Source organism: Chiloscyllium punctatum, chromosome 22 (genome assembly GCF_047496795.1).
Source record: "Chiloscyllium punctatum isolate Juve2018m chromosome 22, sChiPun1.3, whole genome shotgun sequence".
NCBI lineage: Eukaryota > Metazoa > Chordata > Chondrichthyes > Orectolobiformes > Hemiscylliidae > Chiloscyllium > Chiloscyllium punctatum.
The window spans coordinates 66,224,415-66,250,481 of NC_092760.1; the positions used below are offsets into that span (position 1 = coordinate 66,224,415).

The 26,067-nt window shown below is 44.2% G+C and overlaps 1 protein-coding gene across 6 annotated transcripts in view; it reads left to right on the plus strand.

Moving 5' to 3' along the window:
• mapk8ip1b (mitogen-activated protein kinase 8 interacting protein 1b) overlaps positions 1 to 26,067 on the plus strand; it is a 156,777-nt gene that overhangs the window by 75,337 nt on the left and 55,373 nt on the right. For 4 of the 6 annotated variants that reach the window (XM_072592559.1, XM_072592561.1, XM_072592558.1 and 1 more), the window contains one exon: positions 24,589 to 24,807. The exons of 1 other annotated variant lie outside the window; for it this stretch is intronic. In XM_072592559.1, the coding sequence (XP_072448660.1) occupies positions 24,589 to 24,807 (219 nt within the window). Of the gene's footprint in view, positions 1 to 7,729; positions 7,820 to 24,588; positions 24,808 to 26,067 lie in introns of those variants that run through there. One more of the 6 variants, XM_072592563.1, reaches the window with a different exon arrangement.

Below are 26,067 nucleotides of genomic sequence, written 5' to 3' on the forward strand. Positions count from 1 at the left end.
TCCGTCCCCCACTCCCCATTGACTTCAACTCTGGTCAGCTGGTTCCCAATCATCCACACTGGAAGGTGGGGGGGGGTCCTTTTCAGAGCTGTGGAAGTAGACCTAGTGGGACGACTACACAGCTCTTTGAAAGAGCTAGCACAAAGACAATGGGCTGAATGGCAGGAGAGGGATGTTGTAGGATGATGAGTGGGGAAGAGTTAATTTGGATGACAGCCCTGTCTGATTGTGACTGTCACCATTTGCTCCCCTCCCTCTTGTTTTTGTCTCTCAGTTGGGGGTGGATATATTAAGTAGTCCTATAATCCCAAGGCATGGCTCTGCCTGTTTCCAAATGAAATATTGTGAAATTAAATACACAGCCTTTGAGCATGATCATCTTTCCTACATTACAAGTGAGAAAGTACTGTTCCTGTTTTTGAATATTCAGATCTATATTACTGTAAATATGGAATACAAACAAAAGATTGTTGTTCTTCATTTTATATGTACAAGCGCTTCTTAGTACAAGCGACTGCATCTGGATTTACAATAGATAATCATTGATATACTGCAGATGCAAAATCTCTGTCAGAATTGACATTGAGCTGATAATGATACTGTGAAATGTCAAATGCTAACCTCTTTGGTTAACAAATGATTGTAGATCCAAAGATGTACAAGTGTTAAAATACTGCATGCTATACATTGCTTCCGACATGAAAATATTTGCATTTCATATTCTCCATGACCAGTAATGTTAAAATGCTAGTTACTGCCCGAAACGTATTCTGCGTTTGGAAATAGATATAAATAGTGTTGTTTTTTAAAAAACAATCATCGTATTTGCTTTAAAACAAGATCCAGCTCTCTCCCACCACAAAAGAGCGCACATTTTAATTTCAAATACAGGCTTCAGTTCAATGTTACATTGAAATGTAAGCAAATCAATTCACCTCTTCAGCTGACCCAGCCTGACAGTCTCCATAAATCCAAATGAAGTGAAAATATTCTTGCTACTGGACGCGTACAGCTCTAGCCCTAGCATCTGGGTGGGGTCGATCTTAAAGCAAGCCACCATCTTCAGCCTTCATTCTCTTGAACGCTGACATTCGGTGGCTGGAGTGTGAACCATCCACTTGAATCACTGCAACAAATTACCAAGGCTTCTTTGATAGTATCCTCCCAGATTGCCCTCCAAGCAACAATCTGTCCAGACTTAGAGGATCCTACATAGATCGTGCAGCACAAAAAGAAACCTTTTGGTCAAAACTTGTCCTACGTGTCTGTGTTTTATCCATATTCCTCTCCGTCTTACAAAAGCCAGATATGAGGAAGGATCACCAGACCTGAAACATACCTTTTGATTTCTCTTCACAGATGCTGCCAAGCCTGCTGAGCTATTCCAGCAATTTCTGTTATTGTTTCCTCTAAAGCTTTCCTATTCATGTCCCTATCCAAATGTCTACTTTAAATTGTACCCGCATTCCACACTTCCTCTGGCAGTTCACTCCATATACGAATCACCTTTTGTGAAAAAGATGCCCCTTATGTCCCTTTTAAATCTTTCTCCTCTCCCCTTACTATGCCCCCTAGTTTTGAACTCTTTCCCCACGCCAAGGAAAGATGTTTTGCTATTCACCTTATCGTGCCCCTCATGATTTTAAAAATATTTTATATGGTCACTGTTAACCTCTGCTCCAGTGAATAAAGTTTGAGACAATCCAGCCTCTCCTTGTAACTCAAACCCTCCTGGTACTGTTTAAATTAACCCTTGGGGTTAATCAATCCCTGACGAGTGATCAATAACATGACAGTCATGACTTGTCAGATTTCTTTTTCTGTCTCTCTCATGCATTTTCTGGTTTTAACTTCAACAAAGGGCTGTCAGTCTCACCTCCTCCATCAAGAGATGCCCCAGATAAGACAATGGAACATTATTGCTGGTGATCCCATTGTCCTATACTAAAAGAAATATCTTTAGAATTTTTTTTCTCCAAAAGGTAGTCAAGGCTGGGTCTTGAAATGTATCCCTGGCTGAATTAGGTTGATTTTTGATCGACAAGGAAGTCAAAGTTATAAAACTGGATGAGCCATGGTTTTATTGAATGGTGGGGCAGATTCAAAGAGCCAAATGGCCTACTCTGACCTTTTTAAGTTATTGGTTGCATCTAACTTTCAATCAAACACACTTGCAGACTAGTTGGTGTCAATAAATTCTAAAATGCGATTGAAATAGAAACCCCAACAGTTCTGTGGTTGGTTAATAACTGGATTGTAATCTGAGTGGTTTCAACCCAGAGCAATTGGATGAGAATCCCCTACCATTTTTGCTGGCTGTATATCTGCTAGGCTGTTGACATTGTTCTAATGACAGCATATGAAGAAGACTTGCACAAACTAATCAATACAGTTGTAATGTTTAACTTTATCTTATTTTTCTATATGATCTATGAATAACCATAAGGTAATGTGCCTTGTCTCTTTATTTCTGTTTGGTATCTAAGATTTGTATCTGTACTTTGTACCCAAGATGGTGCTGTGTGGGGTGACATTGTAAATCTTGCCCTGTACTTCTGTACTTGCGTACATGTGACGATAAACCTAATTCTAAAACCTTCTAAACGAAACTGATAAAAATGGATTTACAGTCAACTGCAAGAAAATGTATACTAATGACAAAGACAAAGGACATTCCAATTTGTAACACATTAATAGAATTGCTTTTGTTCATTTCTTTGCTATTATTTGGTTGAAATCCTAGGACTTCTGTCTGAACAACAATGAAGGTGTGCCAAGATCATATTGATTAATGCTCACTAATACCTTTTTTAGACCATCCGAGACTGGCAACAGATTGTCACCATACCAGAGATGAGCACATTCTTGAGACATAAGATCATATGAAATAGAAAGAATGAATTTAAAACCAGTGTATGTCTCACTGAACAATAAACAAACAGTGCCCTGTTTGTGGCCATCTCTTTCTAAGTCCCCAGTAAAATAGTTATTCAGCCTGTCATTGTCAGTGCTGGCCACTTCAAAAGGTGCAAACTCTCCGAAACTGAAGAAAAAACATGGAATCTGCTTTTAAAATTCAACAATTATCATGTAATATTCTAGTCTCCTATGCTCCTCATCACCTATGTACTCAACATAAAAAACCAGTGTGTTATAGGTAAACACAAAGTTGCCATTCTCCTGATGGACCATAGTGCTACTTTCTCATCAGAGAGAGGACCAATTTTAACCTGGGGGTTGCCATACCCCAGGTGAGGGGACCAGTTGCGATGGAGAGTCTTTCATGGTAAATTTGGCCAGTGCAGGAATTGATTCCACGTTGTTGGCATTAGATTGCAATGTGGAGTAGCCATACAGCCAGCTGATCTGACCAATTTGTGTGTAATATAAAGGAAAAATGATGGAGTGACTGGATTTTTTTTTTTGATTGCTGGAATCTTGGAATTCTCCTCCTAATGGCATTGTGTGTCTATGTCAAAAGGGTTATAGCTGTTCAAGGCGACGCCAACTTATCACCTTCCCATGTGAATGATCAAATCTACAAGGTAAAAACAATGACTGCAGATGCTGAAAACCAAATACTGGATTAGTGGTGCTGGAAGAGCACAGCAGTTCAGGCAGCATTCAACGAGCAGCGAAATCGACGTTTCGGACAAAAGCCCTTCATCAGGAATAAAGGCAGTGAGCCTGAAGCGTGGAGAGATAAGCTAGAGGAGGGTGGGGGTGGGGAAGAGAGTAGCATAGAGTACAATGGGTGAGTGGGGGAGGAGATGAAGGTGATAGATCAAGGAGGAGAGGGTGGAGTGGATAGGTGGAAAAGGAGATAGGCAGGTCGGACAAGTCCGGACAAGTCAGGGAGACAGTGCTGAGCTGGAAGTTTGAAACTAGGATGAGGTGGGGGAAGGGGAAATGAGGAAGCTGTTGATGCCACACGCTCAGTGTCTTCCACCACCCCTACTGCCATGATCACCACCACTTCCGCCCCAACCAGCACCACTCACCTGCATTCTGCTGATACTCCCCCCACAGACCCCACTGTCATTATCCCCACCCCCCAGAACCCCGAGGGCAACATTACCCCTGCTCATGCCTCCACCCCCATTCCCCCCACCATCACACCCACTCCAGGTACTGGCTCTGACCCCACTCCCAGCTCCACACCTACACCAGATCCCAGCTCCCGGCCCTGCCGAGTTTTCACTATCCCCCCAGACCTCCCCCTCACTGAGGACGAACGATCAGTCCTCAGCAAAGGACTCACCTTCATCCCCCTCCGTCCACGCATCAATGAATTTAATACACGACGTGACATCGAACAATTCTTCCGTCGCCTCCGCCTCCGAGCTTACTTTCACAATCAGGACTCCCGCCCACCTTCCGAGGACCCCTTCACCCACCTCCAACACACTGCATCCACCTGGACACCCCGCGCTGGCCTATTACCTGCCCTCGACCTCTTCATTTCCAACTGCTGTCAGGACATTAACCGCCTCAACCTGTCGACCCCTCCCCCACTCCAACCTCTCACCCTCACAACGCGCAGCCCTCCAATCCCTCTGGTCTAATCCCAACCTCACCATTTAAGCCAGCAGATAAAGGGGGTGCAGTGGTAGTCTGGTGCACTGACCTCTACACTGCTGAAGCCAAACGCCAACTCGAGGACACCTCTTCCTACCGCCCCCTTGACCATGACCCCACCCCCCATCACCAAACCATCATCTCCCAGACCATACAGAACCTCATCACCTCAGGAGATCTCCCACCCACAGCTTCCAACCTCATAGTCCGGGAACCCCACACTGCCCGGTTCTACCTCCTTCCCAAGATCCACAAGCCTGACCACCCTGGCTGACCCATTGTCTCAGCATGCTCCTGCCCCACTGAACTCATCTCTACCTACCTCGACACTGTCCTATTCCCCCCTAGTCCAGGAACTCCCCACATACGTTCGAGACACCCCCATCGCCCTCCACCTCCTCCAAGACTTCCGTTTCCCCAGCCCCCAACGCCTCATCTTCACCATGGATATCCAATCCCTCTACACCTCCATCCGCCATGACCAGGGCCTCCAAGCCCTCTGTTTTTTCCTCTCCAGACGTCCCCAACAGTACCCTTCCACTGACACACTCATTCATTTGGCCGAACTGTTCCTCACCCTTAACAATTTCTCCTTTGAATCCTCCCACTTCCTCCAGACCAAAGGCGTAGCCATGGGCACACGTATGGGCCCCAGCTATGCTTGTCTCTTTGTTGGCTATGTAGAACAGTTGATCTTCCGTAATTACACCGGCACCACTCCCCACCTCTTCCTCCGCTACATTGATGACTGCATTGGCGCCACCTCGTGCTCCCGTGAGGAGGTTGAGCAATTCATCAACTTCACCAACACATTCCACCCTGACCTTAAATTTATCTGGACCATCTCTGACACCTCGCTCCCCTTCCTGGACCTCTCCATCTCTATTAGTGACGATTGACTTGACACTGACATTTTTTTACAAACCCACCAACTCCCATAGCTACCTGGATTACACCTCTTCCCACCCTATCTCTTGCAAAAATGCCATCCCGTATTCCAAATTTCTCCTCCTTCGCCGTATCTGCTCCCAGGAGGACCAGTTCCACCATAGAACACACCAGATGGCCTCCTTCTTTAGAGACCGCAATTTCCCTTCCCACATGGTTAAAGATGCCCTCCAACGCATCTCGTCCACATCCCGCACCTCCGCCCTCAGACCCCACCCCTCCAACTGTAACAAGGACAGAACGCCCCTGGTGCTCACCTTCCACCCTACAAACCTTCGCATAAACCAAATCATCCGCCAACATTTCCACCACCTCCAAAAAGACCCACCACCAGGGATATATTTCCCTCCCCACCCCTTTCCGCCTTCCGCAAAGACCATTCCCTCCGTGACTACCTGGTCAGGTCCACACCCCCCCCTCCGACTCACCCTCCCATTCTGGCACTTTTCCCTGCCACCGCAGGAACTGTAAAACCTGTGCCCACACCTCCTCCCTCACCTCTATCCAAGGCCCTAAAGGAGCCTTCCACATCCAAAGTTTTACCTGCGCATCCACTAATATCATTTATTGTATCCGTTGCTCCCGATGTGGTCTCCTCTACATTGGGGAGACTGGGCGCCTCCTAGCAGAGCGCTTTAGGGAACATCTCCGAGACACCCGCACCAATCAACCAAACCGCCCCGTGGCCCAACATTTCAACTCCCCCTCCCACTCTGCCGAGGACATGGAGGTGTTGGGCCTCCTTCGCCGCTCTCTCACCACCAGATGCCTGGAGGAAGAACGCCTCATCTTCTGCCTCGGAAAACCTCAACCCCAGGGCATCAATGTGGACTTCAACAGCTTCCTCATTTCCCCTTCCCCCACCTCATCCTAGTTTCAAACTTCCAGCTCAGCACTGTCTCCCTGACTTGTCCAGACTTGTCCGACCTGCCTATCTTCATTTCCACCTATCCACTCCACCCTCTCCTCCTTGATCTATCACCTTCATCTCCTCCCCCACTCACCCATTGTACTCTATGCGACTCTCTTCCCCACCCCCACCCTCCTCTAGCTTATCTCTCCACGCTTCAGGCTCACTGCCTTTATTCCTGATGAAGGGCTTTTGTCCGAAACGTCGATTTCGCTGCTCGTTGGATGCTGCCGGAAATGCTGTGCTCTTCCTGCACCACTAATCCAGTAAATGATCAAATCTACTCCGTCCCCACACACTGGCATTTACGTACTCTCCTGGGAGACATGAAAGCCCAGATCAAAATCCAGGTCAACTTTGGGGCAGGAATTCAACAAGCTCCCATCAGCTGCTTGAGCCAGGAGCCTGTTGTACAGGCCCACTATATTCTGGGAAGCAACCACCTCCATGGATTGCCTACTATTTTTGGTCTTCACTGTAAACTGGATGACATTTTGAGGTGGATACTTGTGGGAGCATGCTGTGCACAAACTGACTGCAATGTTTCCTCCTGTAGGATAGCAAGTGCTATTCAAAAAGCACCTAATTGACTCTAAAATGCTTTGCTATGTCATGTGATTGTGAAAGGCGCCACATAAATGCCAGTCATGCTCTTAACAAATGATGTGCCATTTCTCCCTTTACACAACTGTACTGTACAAGATCTAAATGTCTCCCATAACACAATGTTATTGGATTAAAACTGACTGTGGATGGTGTCGTTGTGTTTTCAAATTAGGCTGAAGTTTTCTGTTAAAATGACAAATATTTGACCTCAGAATATTAAATATTCATAAAATAGAAATTGCTGCCAAAGATGCTATCCTCTCTGTGGAATAAACTCCAAAACAGAGACATTTATTTTTAATATATTACATGGAAGGTTTGTTTTGAGTCCCCATGATTACTTTATGCCTCAAGAAAAGAATTAATGAGATCTCTGTTCTCCCATTGAAAGCTTGATATTCAATGGCATCTAGCTACAGTGGTAATAGCAAATTATCCATAACCTGTTCCCATCTTTCAGTATACTGGCTGAATAGCCATTCTAAATCTGGCATGGCCAGCGCTGACCCATCATTACCAATAAAGGGTGGGTGGGTCCTGTTTAATTGGAGAGCGCTTTAGAAAGGGATGATCTAATGCAGTAACAGATGAGGTAATGAATTCTGCTGGGGCACTGAGAGCTTAGCTGTGTTTGTGTGCTTGTGTGACCGAGTGGAAGAATTAAGCTGCATTGTTTTTTTTTGTCAGTCCTTTTTAATTGACCCTGTGATAGATTCGAAGATGAGCTTTACATTGGGGGAAACAAACTAAGGCCGAGATCTGGATCTGAAACTGAAGGTACGTGGCAAAATCGGACCAGGAATGCTTTTGTCTGCCCCCATTATGAGTAGGGAGTCTGTGAGTAAAGTCCAGTAAGGCTGGTAAATTGGAGACCTTGCCCTTGGTAACGGTTAGGTGAATTCCTGCCTGCCAGGTTGGTCTACAGTGTAGTTGGGGACTGGAGTCTGGAACTGAAGTATGAATTCCCATCAGAAGCAGCAACCAGGAATCCATCAAGCTGGACCACAGGCAGTTAGTTTGAGGGAAAAGCAGGGTGGAGAGGGTGGGGGGAGAGAGAATTCAGAGCTGCAATTTGATGGAGAGAGGAGCAGTTTGTGGATTTGAATGCTGTCATTATTGGGATTGTTGTGAAGGTGTCAATCTGCAGTTGGGGTGAGTGGGCATTTTGGAATGGAAGGGCTTTGTGTCTGATCATTTTGAGGGATGAAGTGGGTAGTAGGAGTTGGGTTTGCCCACTGTTGGATAGTGTATGTGGTGAAAAGGGGCAGTTTAACTTTTTAGAATTCCAAGGTTTCCTCTTGCAGCCTGGAGCGTACTTTCTTTATCTGACATGTAGAAAATGTGAAAATGAGTTTCAACCGTTTGGAACTTTTTTGGCCTGAGGTTTGGCTCAAAATTATGACTTGAACCAATGCGGGTGCTCTCTGTCTCTGCATTCCCTGTCATCTGCATTCTCTGTCTCTGACACCATCTCTTTCCTGCCTCACCTTTTCCTCGACTTGCCCCTCAGTCTCTCCCTTTTTCCCCTACTCGTGTTCCAGCTGCAAATTAGATTTGTCTCTGATAATCAAATGGACCTGAATCCAAAGTTTGAGTTCCCCGGTTTCCTTTTGACTATTGTTCTGTTTGACTGTGTGGTTTTGTACATTCATTGTGTTTAGTTAAAAATTGGAGGGTAGCTGTAGACTGCATCAGTGGACTAGTCACATGGCAGGGCAGTGGCAAATAGAATTCGACAAAGGTAAGTGGCAGGTAAAAGACTTGGAGGTGGTCTAACCAGGCAAGGAATAATACTATAAATGGTAGGACTATCAAAAGTAATAAAGTTGGAAGGGATTTTAGTGTACTCTAAATCCTGCAAGTAGCAGGGAGGTATGGTGATTAGGATGGCATGGGGATACTTATGTTTTATGAAAGCAAAAGCAGGGAGAGATTGCTAGAACTGTTTTTGAAACACTAGGCTATACCTGTAGCACTGCATGCAATTCTTGTCATCACATTTATAGGAAGGATGTAATTGCACTAGAAAAGGTACAGAGGAGATTTTACCAGGATGCTACCAAGGCTGGAGGGTCTGAGCTAGAGGTAAGATTGGATAGACTGGGGTCATTTTCCTTTTAAAGCGGTGAAGATTGAGAGGGGACCTGACAGTGGTGTACAAAGTTGAGGGTCATAAACTGAGCAGTTGGGAAGGCGCTTTTTAAATTAGTTGATTCACTAACCAGGGGCCATAGATTTAAGATAAGTAGTTGCTGAGAGAAGATTTATTCTCCCACTTAATGGGTTGTGGAAGTCTGGACCTCACTCCTTGAAAGGGTGATTAAGTCACAAACTCTCAAAACATAGAGCAATATTTATATTTTCAAACATTCTAGGCATATGGGCCAATAGGTGAAAAATCAATTAGTCTAGTCAGATCTTTTGACCAGGACAAATTGGGCTGAATGATCTCCTTCTGTACTGTAAATGTTTTTGAGATTTTTCTAAATTGCCTTGCTTTAACATCTTTAACATTGGTATTACCATCTTCCCTGTGATAGACGTCAGCCTAACTGGTCTGTAGTTCCCTGCTTTCTATCTCCCTCCCTTTTTGAACAGTTCACTATATTTTCAACTCTATTGGAGCCTTCCCCAAATCTAGGGAATTTGGAAAATTAAAGCCAGCACATCAACTATCTCAATCATTTCTTTCAAGACCCTACAGTCCATTGGAATCTATGTTCCACTAATTTTCAGTCAGTGCACAAGTGTGGCTTCCTGAACAGGAAGTGAGGTGGATCTACACTGATGGGAGGGATTTTGGTGTGCAGGTATACTAAACCCTGCAAGTAGCAGGGAGATACGGTGACTACGGCAGCATGGGGGATGCTTATATTCTATGCCTTAACTAATAAAAGCAAGAGCAGGGAGGGGATGCCAGTTGGTGTATGCTGACCCTCTGCTTCGAAAGAACATTGATCAGGATCCTGCCAGCTGATAGCACCTACAATGTACAGGTATCCCCTGCTATCGGAAAGTAGAGCATTCCAAAGAAACCTTTCATAAGCTGAAATGGCATAAAGTGAGACATTAATTTATATGGGAAAGGTTTTGCCTATTTTCAGAAGTGAAAATCCTGTTCCAATTTCGTTTGGTTAGTGAAAACCAGTACTAATGTAGGTCTTTTGTAAAAGCGAAGTGAACTTTCGAAAAGCGGGGAATACCTGTATTTAGTAACACTCTCTTCTGTAACTGTCATGTTTCTCCCTCCCTTCATTTCTTGATTCACAACAAACCTGGAGACATTATTTGTATTCTCTATAGTGATGACTCATGCAAAGTGCCTGTTCAGGTCAGCTGCCATCTCTTTTCATTTTACACCCAAAACTTTGACTTCTTCACTACCTGATGCTGTCTGGCTTAGAGTGACAGAGATGTACAGCATGGAAACAGATTCTTCAGTCCATGCTAACCAGATATCCCAAACTAATCTAGTTCCATTTGCAAACACTTGGCCCATATCCCTCTAAACCCTTCCTATTCATATTGCTGTGTTCTTCCAGCCTCCTGCTTGTCTACCTTGGATTCCAGCATCTGCAGGTTTTTTTTGTCTTTTATCTCTTTGCATTCATAGTTTGTCAAAATATGAAGTAAAGTTATGTCTGTTATGGGTTGGTTTGTCTTTGATGTGACAGAGTATTTGGTTTCAGTATTTGTTGCTGGTCACTAACCACTTGCTTTCCGAACCCCTCTCCCATTTTTTGAAAAGTGTGAGATGCTTGTATTTACTTCCTAGCCTTGTTCAGTTAAGGATGTTGAATCAAACAAATAGTATTAAACTAAAATCGTGTGGAGCTGACCAGGGAGAGCTAGAAAATTCATTCCCAGAGGAAGAATAATGCAGTTAGCTTCTTATGTACATCTCTCCAAATTTTAATAAAGAATTTGAATAAGGGGATGTTATACACAAAATAATTTTTATATTTGTACAGTACCTTCAACATCAATAAAACATCTTCAGCTGCTTCATAGAAGTGATTAGCAGACACAATTTGACACTGAGTCAGTTAAGGAGACTTATAGATAGGTGCACTAAGATGGTCAAAGGGATAGTTTTAAGCTAGTGTTAAAGGAATGAGAACGAGAGGTAGAGAAAGTATTAGAGCTATGAGCTGTAGTGGCTTTAAGCAGATGAATAGGAATTTTTGATGTCGAAAGTTTGTGTGTGTGTGTTGACTGAAAGGGCAGTGGAAGCAGATTCAATGCTATCTTGCAAAAGGGAAGTGAATAACTAATTGAAGAAAGCATTCGTTGAGATGTGAGGAAAAGCAAGAGAATGGGACTGATTTGGATAAGCCATTCAAAGAGTCTGTCCAGGCATGATGGGCTGAATGAGAAATACCTGGATCAGTAAGATTAGATTATTTATGCTATGGTCTTGTCTTCAATAGGTGCCTACTTAAGTAAACAAAGTCAATTGTTTCTTAACCTGGTAAGAGACATTACTGCAAGAAACCCCTTTGTCCCTTCTTTTGAGGTTTTTTAACTCATTTAGCCAAGGTCGAATTGACGACGTCTGGGCCTCTGAAATATGTGTCCTCCCAGTTGTACCAAATATTCCTACCCAGCAGCTATGATTTTTGTTTTTGTTTTAATGTGTTCTTTTCCTGGATGTACTGACTCGGTGGTTTAGGCACCATCAACACTTCACACAAATAGCTAGTCTTCATGCTTACTGCGCATATCGGCAGGCTAGACTAGAGGGCAGTAGCCCCCTTCCTCCAAGAAGGAGGGTGTTGCTGGCTGGGCCAGCATTTATTGCCCATCCCTAGTTGTCCAGAGGGCAGTTGAGTCAACCACATTTCTGTGGGTCTCGGGTCTCGAGTCTGGCCAGACCTAGTAAGGAAAGCAGTTCTCTTCCCTAAAGGGCATTAGTGAACCAGACAGGTTTTTCTGTAATTGACAATTGGTCCATGGTCATCAATAGACCCTTAATTCCAGATTTTTATTGAATCCAAATTACACCATCTGCCATGGCAGGATTTGAACCCAGGTGCCCAGAACATTATTGAAAAATGTGGTGCTGGAAAAACACAGCAGGCCAGACAGCATCCGAGGAGCAGGAGAATCGATGTTTCGGGCATAAGCCCTTCAGGAATGAGGCTGGTGTGCCAAGTGGGCTGAGATAAAATGTAGGGTGGAGGGAATTTGGGGAGGGGTGCTGGGAATAAGATAGGTGGAAGGAGGTGAGGGTGATAGGCCAGAGAGGGGTTGGGGGCAGGGGTGGAGAGGTCGGGAAGAAGATTGCAGGTCAAGAGGGCGGTGCTGAATCCGGGGATTGGGACGGAGATAAAGTGGGGGGAGGGGAAATGAGGAAGCTGGAGAAATCTGCATTCATCCTGTGTGGTTGGAGGGTTCAGAGGCAGATGATGAGGCGCTCTTCCTCCAGGCATCATGTGGCCAGGGTCTGGCAATGGAGGAGGCCAAGGACCTGCATGTCCTTGGCGGAGTGGGAGGGGAGTTAGTGTTCAGCCAAGGGGTGGTTGGGTTGGTTGGTGTGGGGGTCCCAGAGGTGTTCCCTGGAATGTTCCGCAAATAGGCGGCCTGTCTCCCTGATGTAGAGGAGGCCACATCAGGTGCAGCAGATACAGTAAATGATGTGTGTGGAGGTGCAGGTGAATTTGAGACAGATATGGAAGGATCCATTGGGGCATTGGGGGGAGGTGTGGGCGCAAGTTTTGCACTTGTGGTTGCAGGGGAAGGTGCTGGGAGTGGAGGTTGGGTTGGTGGGAGGTGTGGACCTGACGAGGGAATTGCGGAGGGAGTGGTCTCTCTGGAACGCTGATAGGGGTGGGGAGGGAAATATATCCCAGGTGGCGGAAATGACGGAGGATGATACGATGTATCCAGAGGTTGGTGGGGTGGAAGGTGAGGACCAGTGGGGTTCTGTCCTGGTGGCGATTGGAAGGGTGGGGTTCAAGGGAGGTGGTGCGGGAAGTGGATGAGATGCGGTGGAGAGCATCAACCACGCCAAAGGGAAATTGCAGCCTTTGAAGAAGGAGGCCATCTGGGTTGTTCGGTAGTAGAATTGGTCTTCCTGGGAGCAGATGTGGCGGAGGTGAAGGAATTGGGAATATGGGATGGCATTTTTACAGGGGGCAGGGTGTGAAGAGGTGTAATCTCGGTAGCTGTGGGAGTCGGTCGGTTTGTAGTAAATATCTGTTGAGTCGGTCATCTGAGATAGAAATGGAGAGGTCTAGGAAGGGGAGGGAGGAGTTTGAGATGGTCCAGGTAAATTTTGAGGTCAGGGTGGAAGGTGTTAGTAAAGTGGATGAACTGTTCAATCTCATCGTGGGAGCACGAGGCAGCACCAATACAATCATCAATGTAGCGGGGGAAAAGGTGGGGTGTGGTGCCAGTGTAGCTGCGGAAGATGGACTGTTCCACATATCCTACGAAGAGGCAGGCACAGCTGGGGCCCATGCGGGTGCTCATGGCTACTCCTTTGGTTTGGAGGAAGTGGGAAGATTGGAAGGAGAAGTTATTAAGAGTGAGGACCAGTTCAGTCAGTCGAAGGAGGGTGTCAGTGGAAGGGTACTGGTTAGGTCAGCAGGAGTGGAAGAAGCAGATGGCTTGGAGGCCTTCGTGATGGGGTTGGAAGTGTATAGGGATCGGATGTCCATCATGAAGATCCGGCGTTGGGGGCTGGGGAAGCGAAAATCGTGGAGGTGGAGGGCGTGGGTGATGTCCCGAACATAGGTGGGGAGTCCTTGGACTAAAGGGGGACAGGACAGTGTCGAGATATGCAGAGATGAGTTCAGTAGGGCAGGAGCAGGCTGAGACAATGGGTCAGTTGGGGCAGTCGGGTTTGTGGATTTTGGGCAGGAGGTAGAAACGGGCGGTGCGGGATTGTGGGACAGTGAGGTTGGAGGCGGTGGATGGGAGATCTGAGGTGATGAGGTTATGGATGATCTCTGACTCCTCCCTCCCCTTCCTAGACCTCTCCATTTCTATCTCTGGCGACTGACTCAACACAGACATTTACTACAAACCGACTGACTCCCACAGCTACCTAGATTACATCTCCTCCCACCCTGCCCCATGTAAAAACGCCATCCCATATTCCCAATTCCTTCACCTCCGCCGCATCTGCTTCCAGGAGGACCAATTCCACTACCAAACAACTCAAATGGCCTCCTTCTTCAAAGACCGCAATTTCCCCTCTGACGTGGTTGACGATGCTCTCCACCGCATCTCCTCCACTTCCCGCACCTCCACCCTTGAACCGCGCCCCTCCAATCGCCACCAGGACAGAACACCACTGGTCCTCACTTTCCACCCCACCAACCTCCAGATACTTCGTATCATCCTCCGTCATTTCCTCCATCTCCAAACAGACCCCACCACCAGGGATATATTTCCCTCCCCACCCCTATCAGCATTCCGGAGAGACCACTCCCTCCGCAACTCCCTCGTCAGGTCCACACCTCCCACCAACTCAACCTCCACTCCCGGCACCTTCCCCTGCAACCGCAAGAAGTGCAAAACTTGCGCCCACACCTTCCCCCTCACCTCCCTCCAAGGCCCCAGTGGATCCTTCCATATCTGTCGCAAATTCACCTGCACCTCCACACACACCATTTACTGTATCTGCTGCACCTGATGTGGTCTCCTCTACATTGGGGAGACAGGCCACCTACTTGCGGAACGTTTCAGGGAACACCTCTGGGGCACCCGTACCAACCAACCCAACTGTCCCGTGGCTGAACACTTTAACTCCCCCTCCCACTCCACCAAGGACATGCAGGTCCTTGGCCGCCTCCATCGCCAGACCCTGACCACACGATGTCTGGAGGACGAGCACCTCATCTTCTGCCTAGGAACCCTCCAACCACACGGGATGAATGTAGACTTCTCCAGCTTCCTCATTTCCCCTCCCCCCACCTTTTTTATCTCAGTCCCAACCCCCGGATTCAGCACCGCCCTCTTGACCTGCAATCTTCTTCCCGACCTCTCCGCCCCCACCCCCACTCCGGCCTATCACCCTCACCTTCACCTCCTTCCACTTATCATATTCCCAGCGCCCCTCTCCCCTACCTTTTATCTCAGCCCACTTGGCACATCAGCCTCATTCCTGAAGAAGGGCTTATGCCCGAAACGTTGATTCTCCTGCTCCTCTGATGCTGTCTGGCCTGCTGTTTTTCCAGCACCACATTTTTCAACTGTGGTCTCCAGCATCTGCAGTCCTCACTTTCTCCTGCCCAGAACATTAGCTGAGTTTCTGGATTAATAGTCCAATGATGATACGACTAGGCCATTGTCTCCCCATAAAGTAGGATAGAATTCAAAAGAAAACCCTTTACTTCTGATAATATCAGGTCAATTGTAGTGCTGTTAACTGAGATCAACTAATTTTTTCCCCTGGTCATGAGGAAGACACATTTTAATAATTTACTTGCCAAATCTGCAACACTCCAGCATTCCCATTCTAATTGAACTAATCTCTCTCTTTCACTTTGGTGTTAGTCTATCTATCTGTCTGTCCCATATTCAGTTATATGATGGAATCGGCCATGAGCAATTAAAACAGGTTATGTTCATCCATTGAATTTGCTGCTTTTTCCTTTTTTTTTCAAAAAAAAATAGATACACAGAAAATAAGGAAGCCAGGGGAGACAAAATTAATTAATTCTGCCTTCTAATTAGTTCCATGCTTCCTCTGGGCTTAAAGTGTAATAATTGGAATAAAATTAGTGTTGGAGCATGGGGATCGGGAATAGAGTCTAGTTTTGTGTGGGAAATGCTATGGACTGTGTGGAGGGGTGTAGATTGGCATGGAGATTGTGACATGGGAATTGGGTGGGGAAGTACATGAAGTGGCATGGATGAGTTGCCCTCTAAATTTTGTTATGCATGACCGATTCATTTGAACGCACATACGCACACTACCCCTCATCCCCTTTTGAGGTGCCCTTCACTTTGATCTTTGATCAATGCTTTGGCCACCAGTTCTAATTTCTCACTCTTTTCTCAGTCACTGATTTTGTTTGGTAACTTTATTCAAATAGGACTTTTGCCATAGCAGCAGAGAGTTTGTTATTGATGGTCTTTTTTGACCATCACCAGATGAGTCCTATATTAATATACTCGTAATCTTGGACAAAATTTGAGAAAAAGGGTCCATGGGATATTTGTGGCATGAATCGAGCTCCTTGCTACTCAGTCCCTACTGAGTAGCACAGCCAGAGTGAAGGTTCATTGTTTTCTGTATTTTAGTTTCCATTTCCAATGGAATTGTTCAGTAAGACCATAGTGCATCTGTGGTGAAAGACTAATTATGTCAGCATTTCATTGATCTTAAACATTGGGGCAGATATTAACCTGTGCATGGTGGTTAAAAATTTAAAAACCTGAAATACTCTGCCCACTATGCCAGTGGGCTGCGTGACACCTGTGTGTGAAATTCATCTGAAGTGGAAACATGTCATTATAACCTTTTAACAAAAACAATTTGCTGAAAAAGCTCAGCAGGTCTGGCACCATCTGTGGAGAGAGCAAGCACTGTTAATGTTTCAGGTTGAGTGACCCTTCCTTCCTCTGAATGTTGGTTTTTTATGCAGTACTGTTTTCAGATCCGTATCCTGGGAGCAATCTGAGAGGCTTGATGTCAGGTTGGCAGGAAATGAGGGGTGTTTTTGTAAAAGATACCTCAGCAAATCAGTCTAAGCATTTCTCATCACACTGAGTAATCATCTGTTTGTCATAAAGCTACCCAGTGTTACTTAGCAACAGAAACATCATTGGATATTAAAAAGCAGCCTCACTAATAAGAGAAAAGATAAACAAGCCGCTCATCAATGCGTCATGTGTGACAGGAACTTGATTTTTCAATGCTTTTTGCATAATATAGAGCAATTATTTAGCCCCTTGATTGCTGGAATTCCTTCATAGACCCTGCAACACATATTATCTGTCTGGTACATAATGAAGTCCTAATAAAAATTGCAAGGAAATAAATTCTCATTCTATTTTTCCCTCTCCATTAATCTTGAAAAGAAGCTTGTGCCCTTCTTTAGGATTATTTCAAACTAATTCTCTGAAGCCTCTTGAATCAGCCTGCAGCTGAAAACCTGAGGAGCTATTTTTAAATAGCTCCTAATCTTCACTTCCTAGGTTTATTTTCTTTTTCTTCCAATTGCTAACTATTTTGCCAAATGGGTAAGCTAGTTGGATGAGAACCTGGGGAAAGACTAACTAGAGGCCCACTCAGGAGAGCTGCTGCTGTGGATGGCCTGAAGGCATCCTTTCTGTCAGAAACCCTGAAAAGATACAGAATGCAGTGTGCAACAGAGAGTATGTGACAGCCTTGGCCACTCTGCTATTGATAGCAATTCTCCAGAAAGTTGGATTTTTGAGACCTTGACAATTATGCCATTAGTTTCTGTAGACTGGACCAATGGGTTGATTCTAGTTTTAGTGGAGTCTACAAAGATGTCAACTGTCTTGATAGTTTTTCATTAAATTTTACATAGAATTTTACATAGAGTATTCAGTGTAATTGCAGTTTATGCTGGACACGAACCTTGGCAGACCCCACAGTGGCTAAATCTGTCAACATACCCTCCTATTATTTTCTCCTCATGTCTAAATAGCTTTCCTCCATGCATCTAAGCTTCCTGATGAAGGGCTTACACCTGAAATGTTGACTCTCCTGCTCCTTGGATACTGCCTGACCCAATGCGCTTTTCTAGCACCACACTTTTCAACTCTGATCTCCAGCATCTGCAGTCCTCACTTTCTCTCATCTTGTTCACCCAAATTAAGCTTAATTCTCCTCAGACCCCTTGCTCAGACTGGATACTGAGGCATCACTTTCTCTGTCACCAGGCCTGACCCCACCGTTTTCCTTTATCCAAGGACCTGACGCGTCACTCTCCTACCATCAGACCTGACTCCTCACCAACCCCTTCTTGTTTGCCACCAGAGCCAATTCCACTCCCTCCTCTACATGCACTTCACCCTGACCCACACTGTTGCTAACTTGGGCATCTTCACCATCTTGCACCTAGTTCCTCACTCACATGACACCCCATTCTTGCATATCCCTCTTTTCACAGGAACTGTCAGAGTCTCTGGCTGTGCTGGTAAGTGTTTCAATCACAACATTGCAACTGACTGCCCTGCACTAGGAAGGACCTGTTAGTTATAGGCTATGCTCCACATTCTTGAAAGGGCTGTGATTGGAATCTTGTACCAGAACAAGGGAGCTGTACCTGAACAAAAATAAATAGGACTGATGGGGCACTCTGACTGGGATTGTCACTCCTGGGAAAATCCAGCCCATTGTTTTGCTGGGTTAGTCTGAATTAGCAGCATGAAGTCTGGGATCGACTCCATGTAAACGACCAACAATAAAGTGACTTTACTCACATTTGTCTGGATTATTTCCAGTTTTCCTCACCTGTCTCTCAGAATTACAGGCCATTGTTTGAAACATGAGATGAGAATGCATTGTGATTTAGCATCAAAACCACTGCCTTATGAGAGGAGGTTGCTCAGTCCATTATAGATCTCCTATAATGTCAAGTAAATCCGTGTACATTCTTAAATAATCTTATTTGTTCATTTGCTTTTCCCTTCAAAAATGAGATAAAATCTGTAGTTGAAGCTAGTTCTGAAAATAGCTTATCCAGATGTTCAAGTCAGATGAGCCTTCAGCAGCAATTGAGCAGAAATAGCTGAGTGGTGCTATAAAGTCTCAAGGCTTTTCACAAGCTCTTTCTGTTGATTGCTGACGTGCAGCTCATGATGAATGACCCTTTTGGGTTTTGAGAACGATCACTGATCACTGCTAGTGAGTTTTGAGAAGATTTGAAACTCATTTTGAGGTTCTGGGTGTAGGTTTGCTCGCTGAGCTGGAAGGTTCATTTTCAGATGTTTTGTCACCATACTAGGTCCTTTACCATCACCAGTGAGCCTCTGCTGAAGCGCTGGTGGTATGGCCCACTTTTTGTGTTTTAGATGCATTTGTGTTTATGTGCAAAACTACCGTGCAAGAACTGTAACAAACCCTACATTGGACAAACAGCTAGAAAACTAGCCACCAAGATAGATTAGATTACTTACAGTGTGGAAACAGGCCCTTCAGCCCAACAAGTCCATACCGACCCGCCGAAGCGCAACCCACCCATACCCCTACATTTATCCCTTAGCTAACACTACGGGCAATTTAGCATGGCCAATTCACTTAACCTGCATATCTTTGGACTGTGGGAGGAAACCGGAGCACCTGGAGGAAACCCACGCAGACACTGAGAACGTGCAAACTCCACACAGTCAGTCGCCTGAGGCAGGAATTGAACCTAGGTCTCTGGCGCTGTGAGGCAGCAGTGCTAACCTCAGCCCACTCTCACTAGTATTCTAGATGAGGAAGGACACCACTTTGACTGGGACAACACATCCATCCTAGGACAAGCCAAACAGACAGAAACCCATGAGAATTCCTGGAAGCATGGCATTCTAGCCAGAACTCTATTAACAAACACTTTGACTTGGATCCCATTTACCACCCCCTGAGAAAATGAACAGGAAATGACATCACCACCACAAATTATGTCACCATAGAAAATGACATCACCAACCCAAGGAAAGCTAAACGCGTAAAAAGCGGGCCATTACCAACAGTTTCACCGGAAGCTCACTGATGATATTACCGAGTATGGTGACGAAATGTCTGAAAATAAACCTTCCAGCTCAGTGAGCAAACTTACACCCCATGATCATTGCCTTTAGCCTGGTTAGTGCATTTAGCCTGATTTAGGGCTTTTTTTTTGCTTTCCTTGTCAGTGCTGTTCCCTTGGTTCGGGATCAATTTCTGAGCTTGCTCATGGAATTTCGGACAATTTATTGACTTGGTTAAGACGTTGGTTGAATGTAGGGAGTCAGCATCATGGGTAGTAATCTAATTGACATGATGTAACTAATGATGCTCTGCACTGTACTGTGCTGGGGTCTCAACCATTTACTACTTAGATGGTGAGATAGCAAGTCATGCGCGAACTTTCTGGTTATGAAGTACGGGTGAAATTATAGCCTTGGGAAGTATACAAAAGAATTAGGTGAATGGGCAAATAGATTTCAGAGCAAGGCAATGCTTATTTTGGGCCAAAAATGGGTAGAACTGGGGAAAAGTGAGAAATAGCTCTGATCCAATGAAAGACTTGAGCAATCCAAGTTAACAAATCACTGAAATGTCATGAAGGAGAAAAGAAAATAATCAAAAGGGCGAATGGAATGCTAGCCTTTTGTGTTAGAATACTTTAGGGGGTAGGAGCAGTGCTTCAGGCATGCAAAATCCTGTTTAGCCTACAGGTCAGAAAGATGTTTGTGATTCTGGGCACTCTACTGTTTTGGAAGGAAATGGTAGCCTTGCAAGGAATGCAGTGTTAACTTATTAGAACATTTATCTGGACTCAAAGAATTAAGGTGTGAACAGATTTTATTCTACGCATTCTCTGGACTTTATGGAAGTATGAATTAGGATCAGGTATAGACTAAAGCACACCCTTTTGTGCAAGTTTGGATCTCTTCTCTGCAAATGGCAATTGATGTTGTCAGTTATTAATTTTAAAACTCAGATTGATATTTGTTAACCAAATGTGTTGAAGGGTCAAGACGAGAAGAGTTAAAATGTAGATCAATAATAATTTTGTTGAAAGGTGGAGCAGGCAAAAAGGACGAAATGGTCCCCTTCAGTTCCCATTCTCTCACCCCTGTTTTCCTACTCGGACCACCTGCTAATGGGAATAGTTCAGCAAAGTGAACAAATAGACCTATCTTAGCAATTTGACATTCCAGCTGCTCTCCACACACTGAACAATGTTATTAATGAGGCAGTCATAAAACCCATACAGTGCCAAGTCTCTGCACAATCGGATTGGTTGAATCCTGAAATGCATGTCATGAGAGTCTAAAGGAATGGCTAATATCTGGGTATTGAATCTAACAATGCTAATTTGCACACTGCCAACTCCAAGTAACTGGAAATAAGATAATGACCGGGTAATTTGTTTTGTCAACAATGTTGGTTGAGTGTTTCATATTGACCAGGACAGTAGAATCAATTAGGAACGTAAGAAATGGGAGTGGGAATTGACCATTTGATCCTTTTTTTAATCCTGCTCCACAATTCAAAGATGATCATGGATGATCTCATTGTGGCTTTAATTCCACTTTCCTGCTTATTTCCCATAACCTTTTCAGTCCAAAATCAAACATCTGTCCAACTTCGATTTGAATATATTCAGTATCCCAGTTTCCACTGCTCTCTGGGGTAGTGAAATCCAAATATTAACAACCTTTGAGAGAAGACATTTCTCTTCACCTTTACCTTAGTTGGGGAAGCCTCAGTTTGAAACTGTATTTGAAACTACTTTGAAATTTTCCTATGAAGGAAACTTCCTTCAGCCTCTACTGTCATGCCATCTCAATCTTATTTCATAGAAAAATAGAAAATTGGTGAAGGAATATGCTATTCTCTTTGAACCCGCTCCACCATTCAATGATAGTGGTTGATTATCCATCTTAGTACCCTGTTCCTTAGTACCCTGTTTTCTTCCCGTACCTTTTTTGATGACTTTCGTCGGAAGAATAATATCTAACTCCTTAAAACAATTCAATTGTTTTAGCCTCAACCATTTCCTGCAGCAGAGTATTCCACATGCTCACCACTGTCTGGGTGAAGAAATGTCTCTTCCTCTTTCCAAATGGCCTACCATGTATCCTTAAAATGTGATGCCTACTTCTGGACACTTGGTAATCAGGAACATCCTTCCTGCACTTACCTTATCTAGTCCTGATACTATTGATCTGTAAAATTGTATCACTTTGTGTTTGGAATGAGCATAAAAGCCCAAAATGGCAATCCTTTAATCCTCAGAATTAGCCTAGTGAACATTTTCTGAACTTTCTCCAGTCCAAATAGATATCTCTCCTTAATTAAGAAAATAGAAACTGGACATGATGCAGACCTATCCATAACCTGAATAGTTGTAGCAAGACTTCTCTTCTCTATCTTTCACTTCCCCCATTCCATAAAGACCAACATTCCATTTGCCTTTCTCATGACTTGTATCCACTCGCTAACGTTTTTGTGATTCATATAGAAGGATCCCTCTGTCAGAGTGTCACTTTTTTTATACTTTCACAATTATAATGCTGCTTTTTTGTAAGAGCAGTATGGGCTAATTTGCAACCGTCACCCTGAAGGGGACAAGGGTTTTGTTTATCTTCCCTTCCCAATATACAGCATTTAGTCACTACAGACGTGGAAAGTCGGACTTGATTTTGTGCCTCTGCTTCTGCAGTGGATCTTAAATCCACATTGTCTAGCCCAGCAGTCAGCACTGACCTCCCACTGATTTTTCAAACTTTAGCCTCCGTTATAATGTAACCAATTAGCTCAGCAAAGTCACTCGGATGACGTATGAAAATGACCATATATGTTATCATAAGTGATATTTCTTGTGGGATAAATATTAGATAGCACACCAGGGAGTATACATCTCCCATTCTTCAAAAAGTACCATGGGATCTTTTAAAAGGGCCTTGGTTTAGTACCTCCTCTGAAAGATGGCACTTCTGACCATGCAACATTCCTCGGCACTGCAGTTGGTGTGTCAGTCTAGATGAACAGCTAGTCAGATATTTCTCAAATACGACACTTGAAAATTATTCACAGTGTGGTCAGTTATTGTGTAAAGGAGCCCATAACTCTGCAGCTCCCACATGAACTTCCAATAGGAACAGCTTTAATTGTCACAGCATTAATCTTTAGTGAGGAAAGGGGGACTCTGAATGATGAAGAAACACACACTGACAAAGCAGGAACTAGCCACACATGCCTTAAGGTAACATGTGCAATGTGGAGCTGTTGGTTTTGTTTTAAGGTATAGACTGGTAATTCAGAATTGACATCAGTTTTGACCATTTTGTGTTACTGCAGAGAATTCAATTTATACTGGCCTAACATTTTGAATGAATCTGTTTTGGCATTCTCTGTTTGAAAGGAGTCTCTTGTTGGCAATACTGCTGATCTGTATTGACTTTCCAATCTGCATTCTAATTCACACCCAAATCCTGTTCACCCATCATTCCCACAAGCTCATTGATCAAAATTAGCTCTCAGTCCAATAATGCCTTGATTTTGAAAATTTCAAACTTCTCTGATAGCCTTACTCCTTCCTATTTCTGTAATCTCCTCCAACCTTCCAATTCTCCAATATCTCTTGTTTCTCTGATTCTGCCTTCCTTTTACATTCCCATTTTTAATCACATTTGGCTGTCGTGCCATTAGCTGACTGGTCTAAACTCTTGAATTCACCTCCTTCAACCTTCCGGTTTCTCTACCTCTTTCCCTCTTCAGATGCCTCTTCAGTCCAACATCTTTGAAAAAGCTTTTATTTAACTGTCTAAAGGCCTCCGTGATTTAGTGATTTGATTGACGTGCCTTGGAGCATTATACTGTGTTAATGATGCTTGGATAGATGGTCTTTCAGTTGTTGGAAAAGTGAGTTTGTTCTTGTATGCAACTTTTGCTAATTGTTTTGGTCTTTGGAGCATTAGGTTAGCAGTTTTGTAGATTTTCCTGCAAGAACTGTTTGACAATTGGCAACTAGCTAATGAACTGCTAGCACATCTAATGTGTGGAAAGGCAGGGTGGATATGTAAAGTGTACGCTGACTACTTGGACAGGAAAATTAAGGACAATGGGGAAAGGTCAGGGAATGAAACTAATTGGATGAATCATTCAATGAGCTATAGGAAGGATATTATTAAACTGGAGGGGGTTTACCAGTGTGTTGTCCAGGAATGGAAGGTTAGAGTCCTAAAAATAGGCTGGGATGTAAGAAATTGAGGAGTGACCTTAGAGGTTTATAAAACTGAGGGGTACAGATAAGGTGTTTTCCCTCGTATGGGAGAGTTCAAAATATTTTTAAGGTGAGAGGAGAAAGACTTAAAAAGATCCGACTTAAAAAGGACATGAGGGGCAAGTTTTTCACCACAGTGTGGTCTTGTGTGGGGAATGAACTGCAAAGGAATTGGTGGATGCAGGTACAGTTACAACATTGTACAGACGTTTTGAATAAATACATAAACAGGGAAGGTTTGGAGGCATATGGGCCAAACACTGCAAGTGGGACTAATTTGAATGGACATGGTTGGAGTAGAATCCATTTCCATGCTGTATGACTCTGACTCTAAGTAGTGCAGACATGATGGGCTGAATGGCCTTCACTAATGTTCCATATTTCAATGTTCGGTTAATGTGTGTGTTTTAGATTAAAAATAAACATGCTTTGTGTGTGAATTGTTGACATCTCCCTGTGACAAGAGTTATGGTTTTTTTACTGAGATAACCTGGAGGATCTTTCTATTTGCTCAGACAGCAGAGAGATTTTAAGCCTGTCTGACACTGAATTACAACCTTTCTATATCTTGTGTACAAAATTTACCTACTTCCGTATGAACAGTTGACCCCTTACTGTCCAATCTCCTTCTCTTCTCAGTCTCATGTGACCCTGGAGACCAATAATGCTGCGACAACAAGCGGAAATGATGCCTGCACTATCCAGGCAGAGATGCTGCAGCTCGACCTGATTGATGCTGTTGATATCGAGGAAGAGGACAACGGTCCTCTGAAAGAATCTAAGCCTGTCAGCATGGCTTCTTACAAACCCAAGCGGCCCACGACCTTGAATCTTTTCCCACAAGTTCCTCGTACTCCGGTAAGCAGGCTGAATGTGGTGATGTTCCTCTGCTGGTGTGTGTACAATAGCTCACCGATTTTAAAATGACCTCAGCAGCTGATCCCCCTTTAATCTGGTTTCTTGGATGGCACATAGTGTGCAGAAAAGAACTTGTTTGTTTTTCCTTCCTTGCAGCCCATTTGAATGGCAATAATGACGGATCTTTAACTTTACCAGGTTTATATTGGTCATGGAATTCAAATATCCCTGTGCTTTCACACCCTCTCTATTGCTTTCCCTGGTTAGTTAATCCAAAAAAAAAACAGACTGTAGAAGATTGCAAGGATTGCCTTCAGCAGTGAGTGTCTAATTAGATTACTGTACCAGTAGACAGTTGCATAAGTGACACACAGACGACTGGGTTAAAAATGTATTATGCCAGTTTTATAATCTGTACATGGAAGGAATCCAATCATATATTGATGATCGAAGCTGCAGACAATGCTTAAAATTATGGAAGTCAAACAACGTGACATTATAAATCAATTTCTAATCAAATTGACTGGTCTGTATAGTTTTTGCAGCAAATCACTTACAAATCTGTTTTGCTAGTAGGTGAATGACTCATAACTCTGTAAGCCATAAAGTAAAAACGGAAGGGTTGTACTTGATATATAAAACCTTTTGAAACCTCAGAATAGAAAAAGTACTTGACAACCAACAAAATACCATTTTGAAACAGTCGTTGCCCTGTAGAAATGGATTGAGGATTGGCTATCTAACAGAAGGCAGAGAGTTGGGATAAAAGGTTCTTTTTCAGAATGGCAGCCGGTGACGAGCGGTGTCCCGCAGGGTTCGGTGCTGGGGCCACAGCTGTTCGCATTATATATTAATGATTTGGATGAGGGAACCGGGGGCATTCTAGCGAAGTTTGCCGATGATACGAAGTTAGGTGGACAGGCAGGTAGTACTGAGGAAGTGGGGAGGCTACAGAAGGATCTAGACAGGTTGGGAGAGTGGTCCAGGAAATGGCTGATGGAATTTAACGTGAGCAAGTGCGAGGTCTTGCACTTTGGCAAAAAGAATAAAAGCATGGACTACTTTCTAAATGGTGAGAAAATTAATAAAGCCAAAGCACAAAGGGATCTGGGAGTGCTAGTCGAGGATTCTCTAAAGGTAAACATGCAGGTTGAGTCTGTGATTAAGAAAGCGAATGCAATGTTGTCTCTTATCTCAAGAGGGTTGGAATATAAAAGCAGAGATGTACTACTAAGACTTTATAAAGCTCTGGTTAGGCCC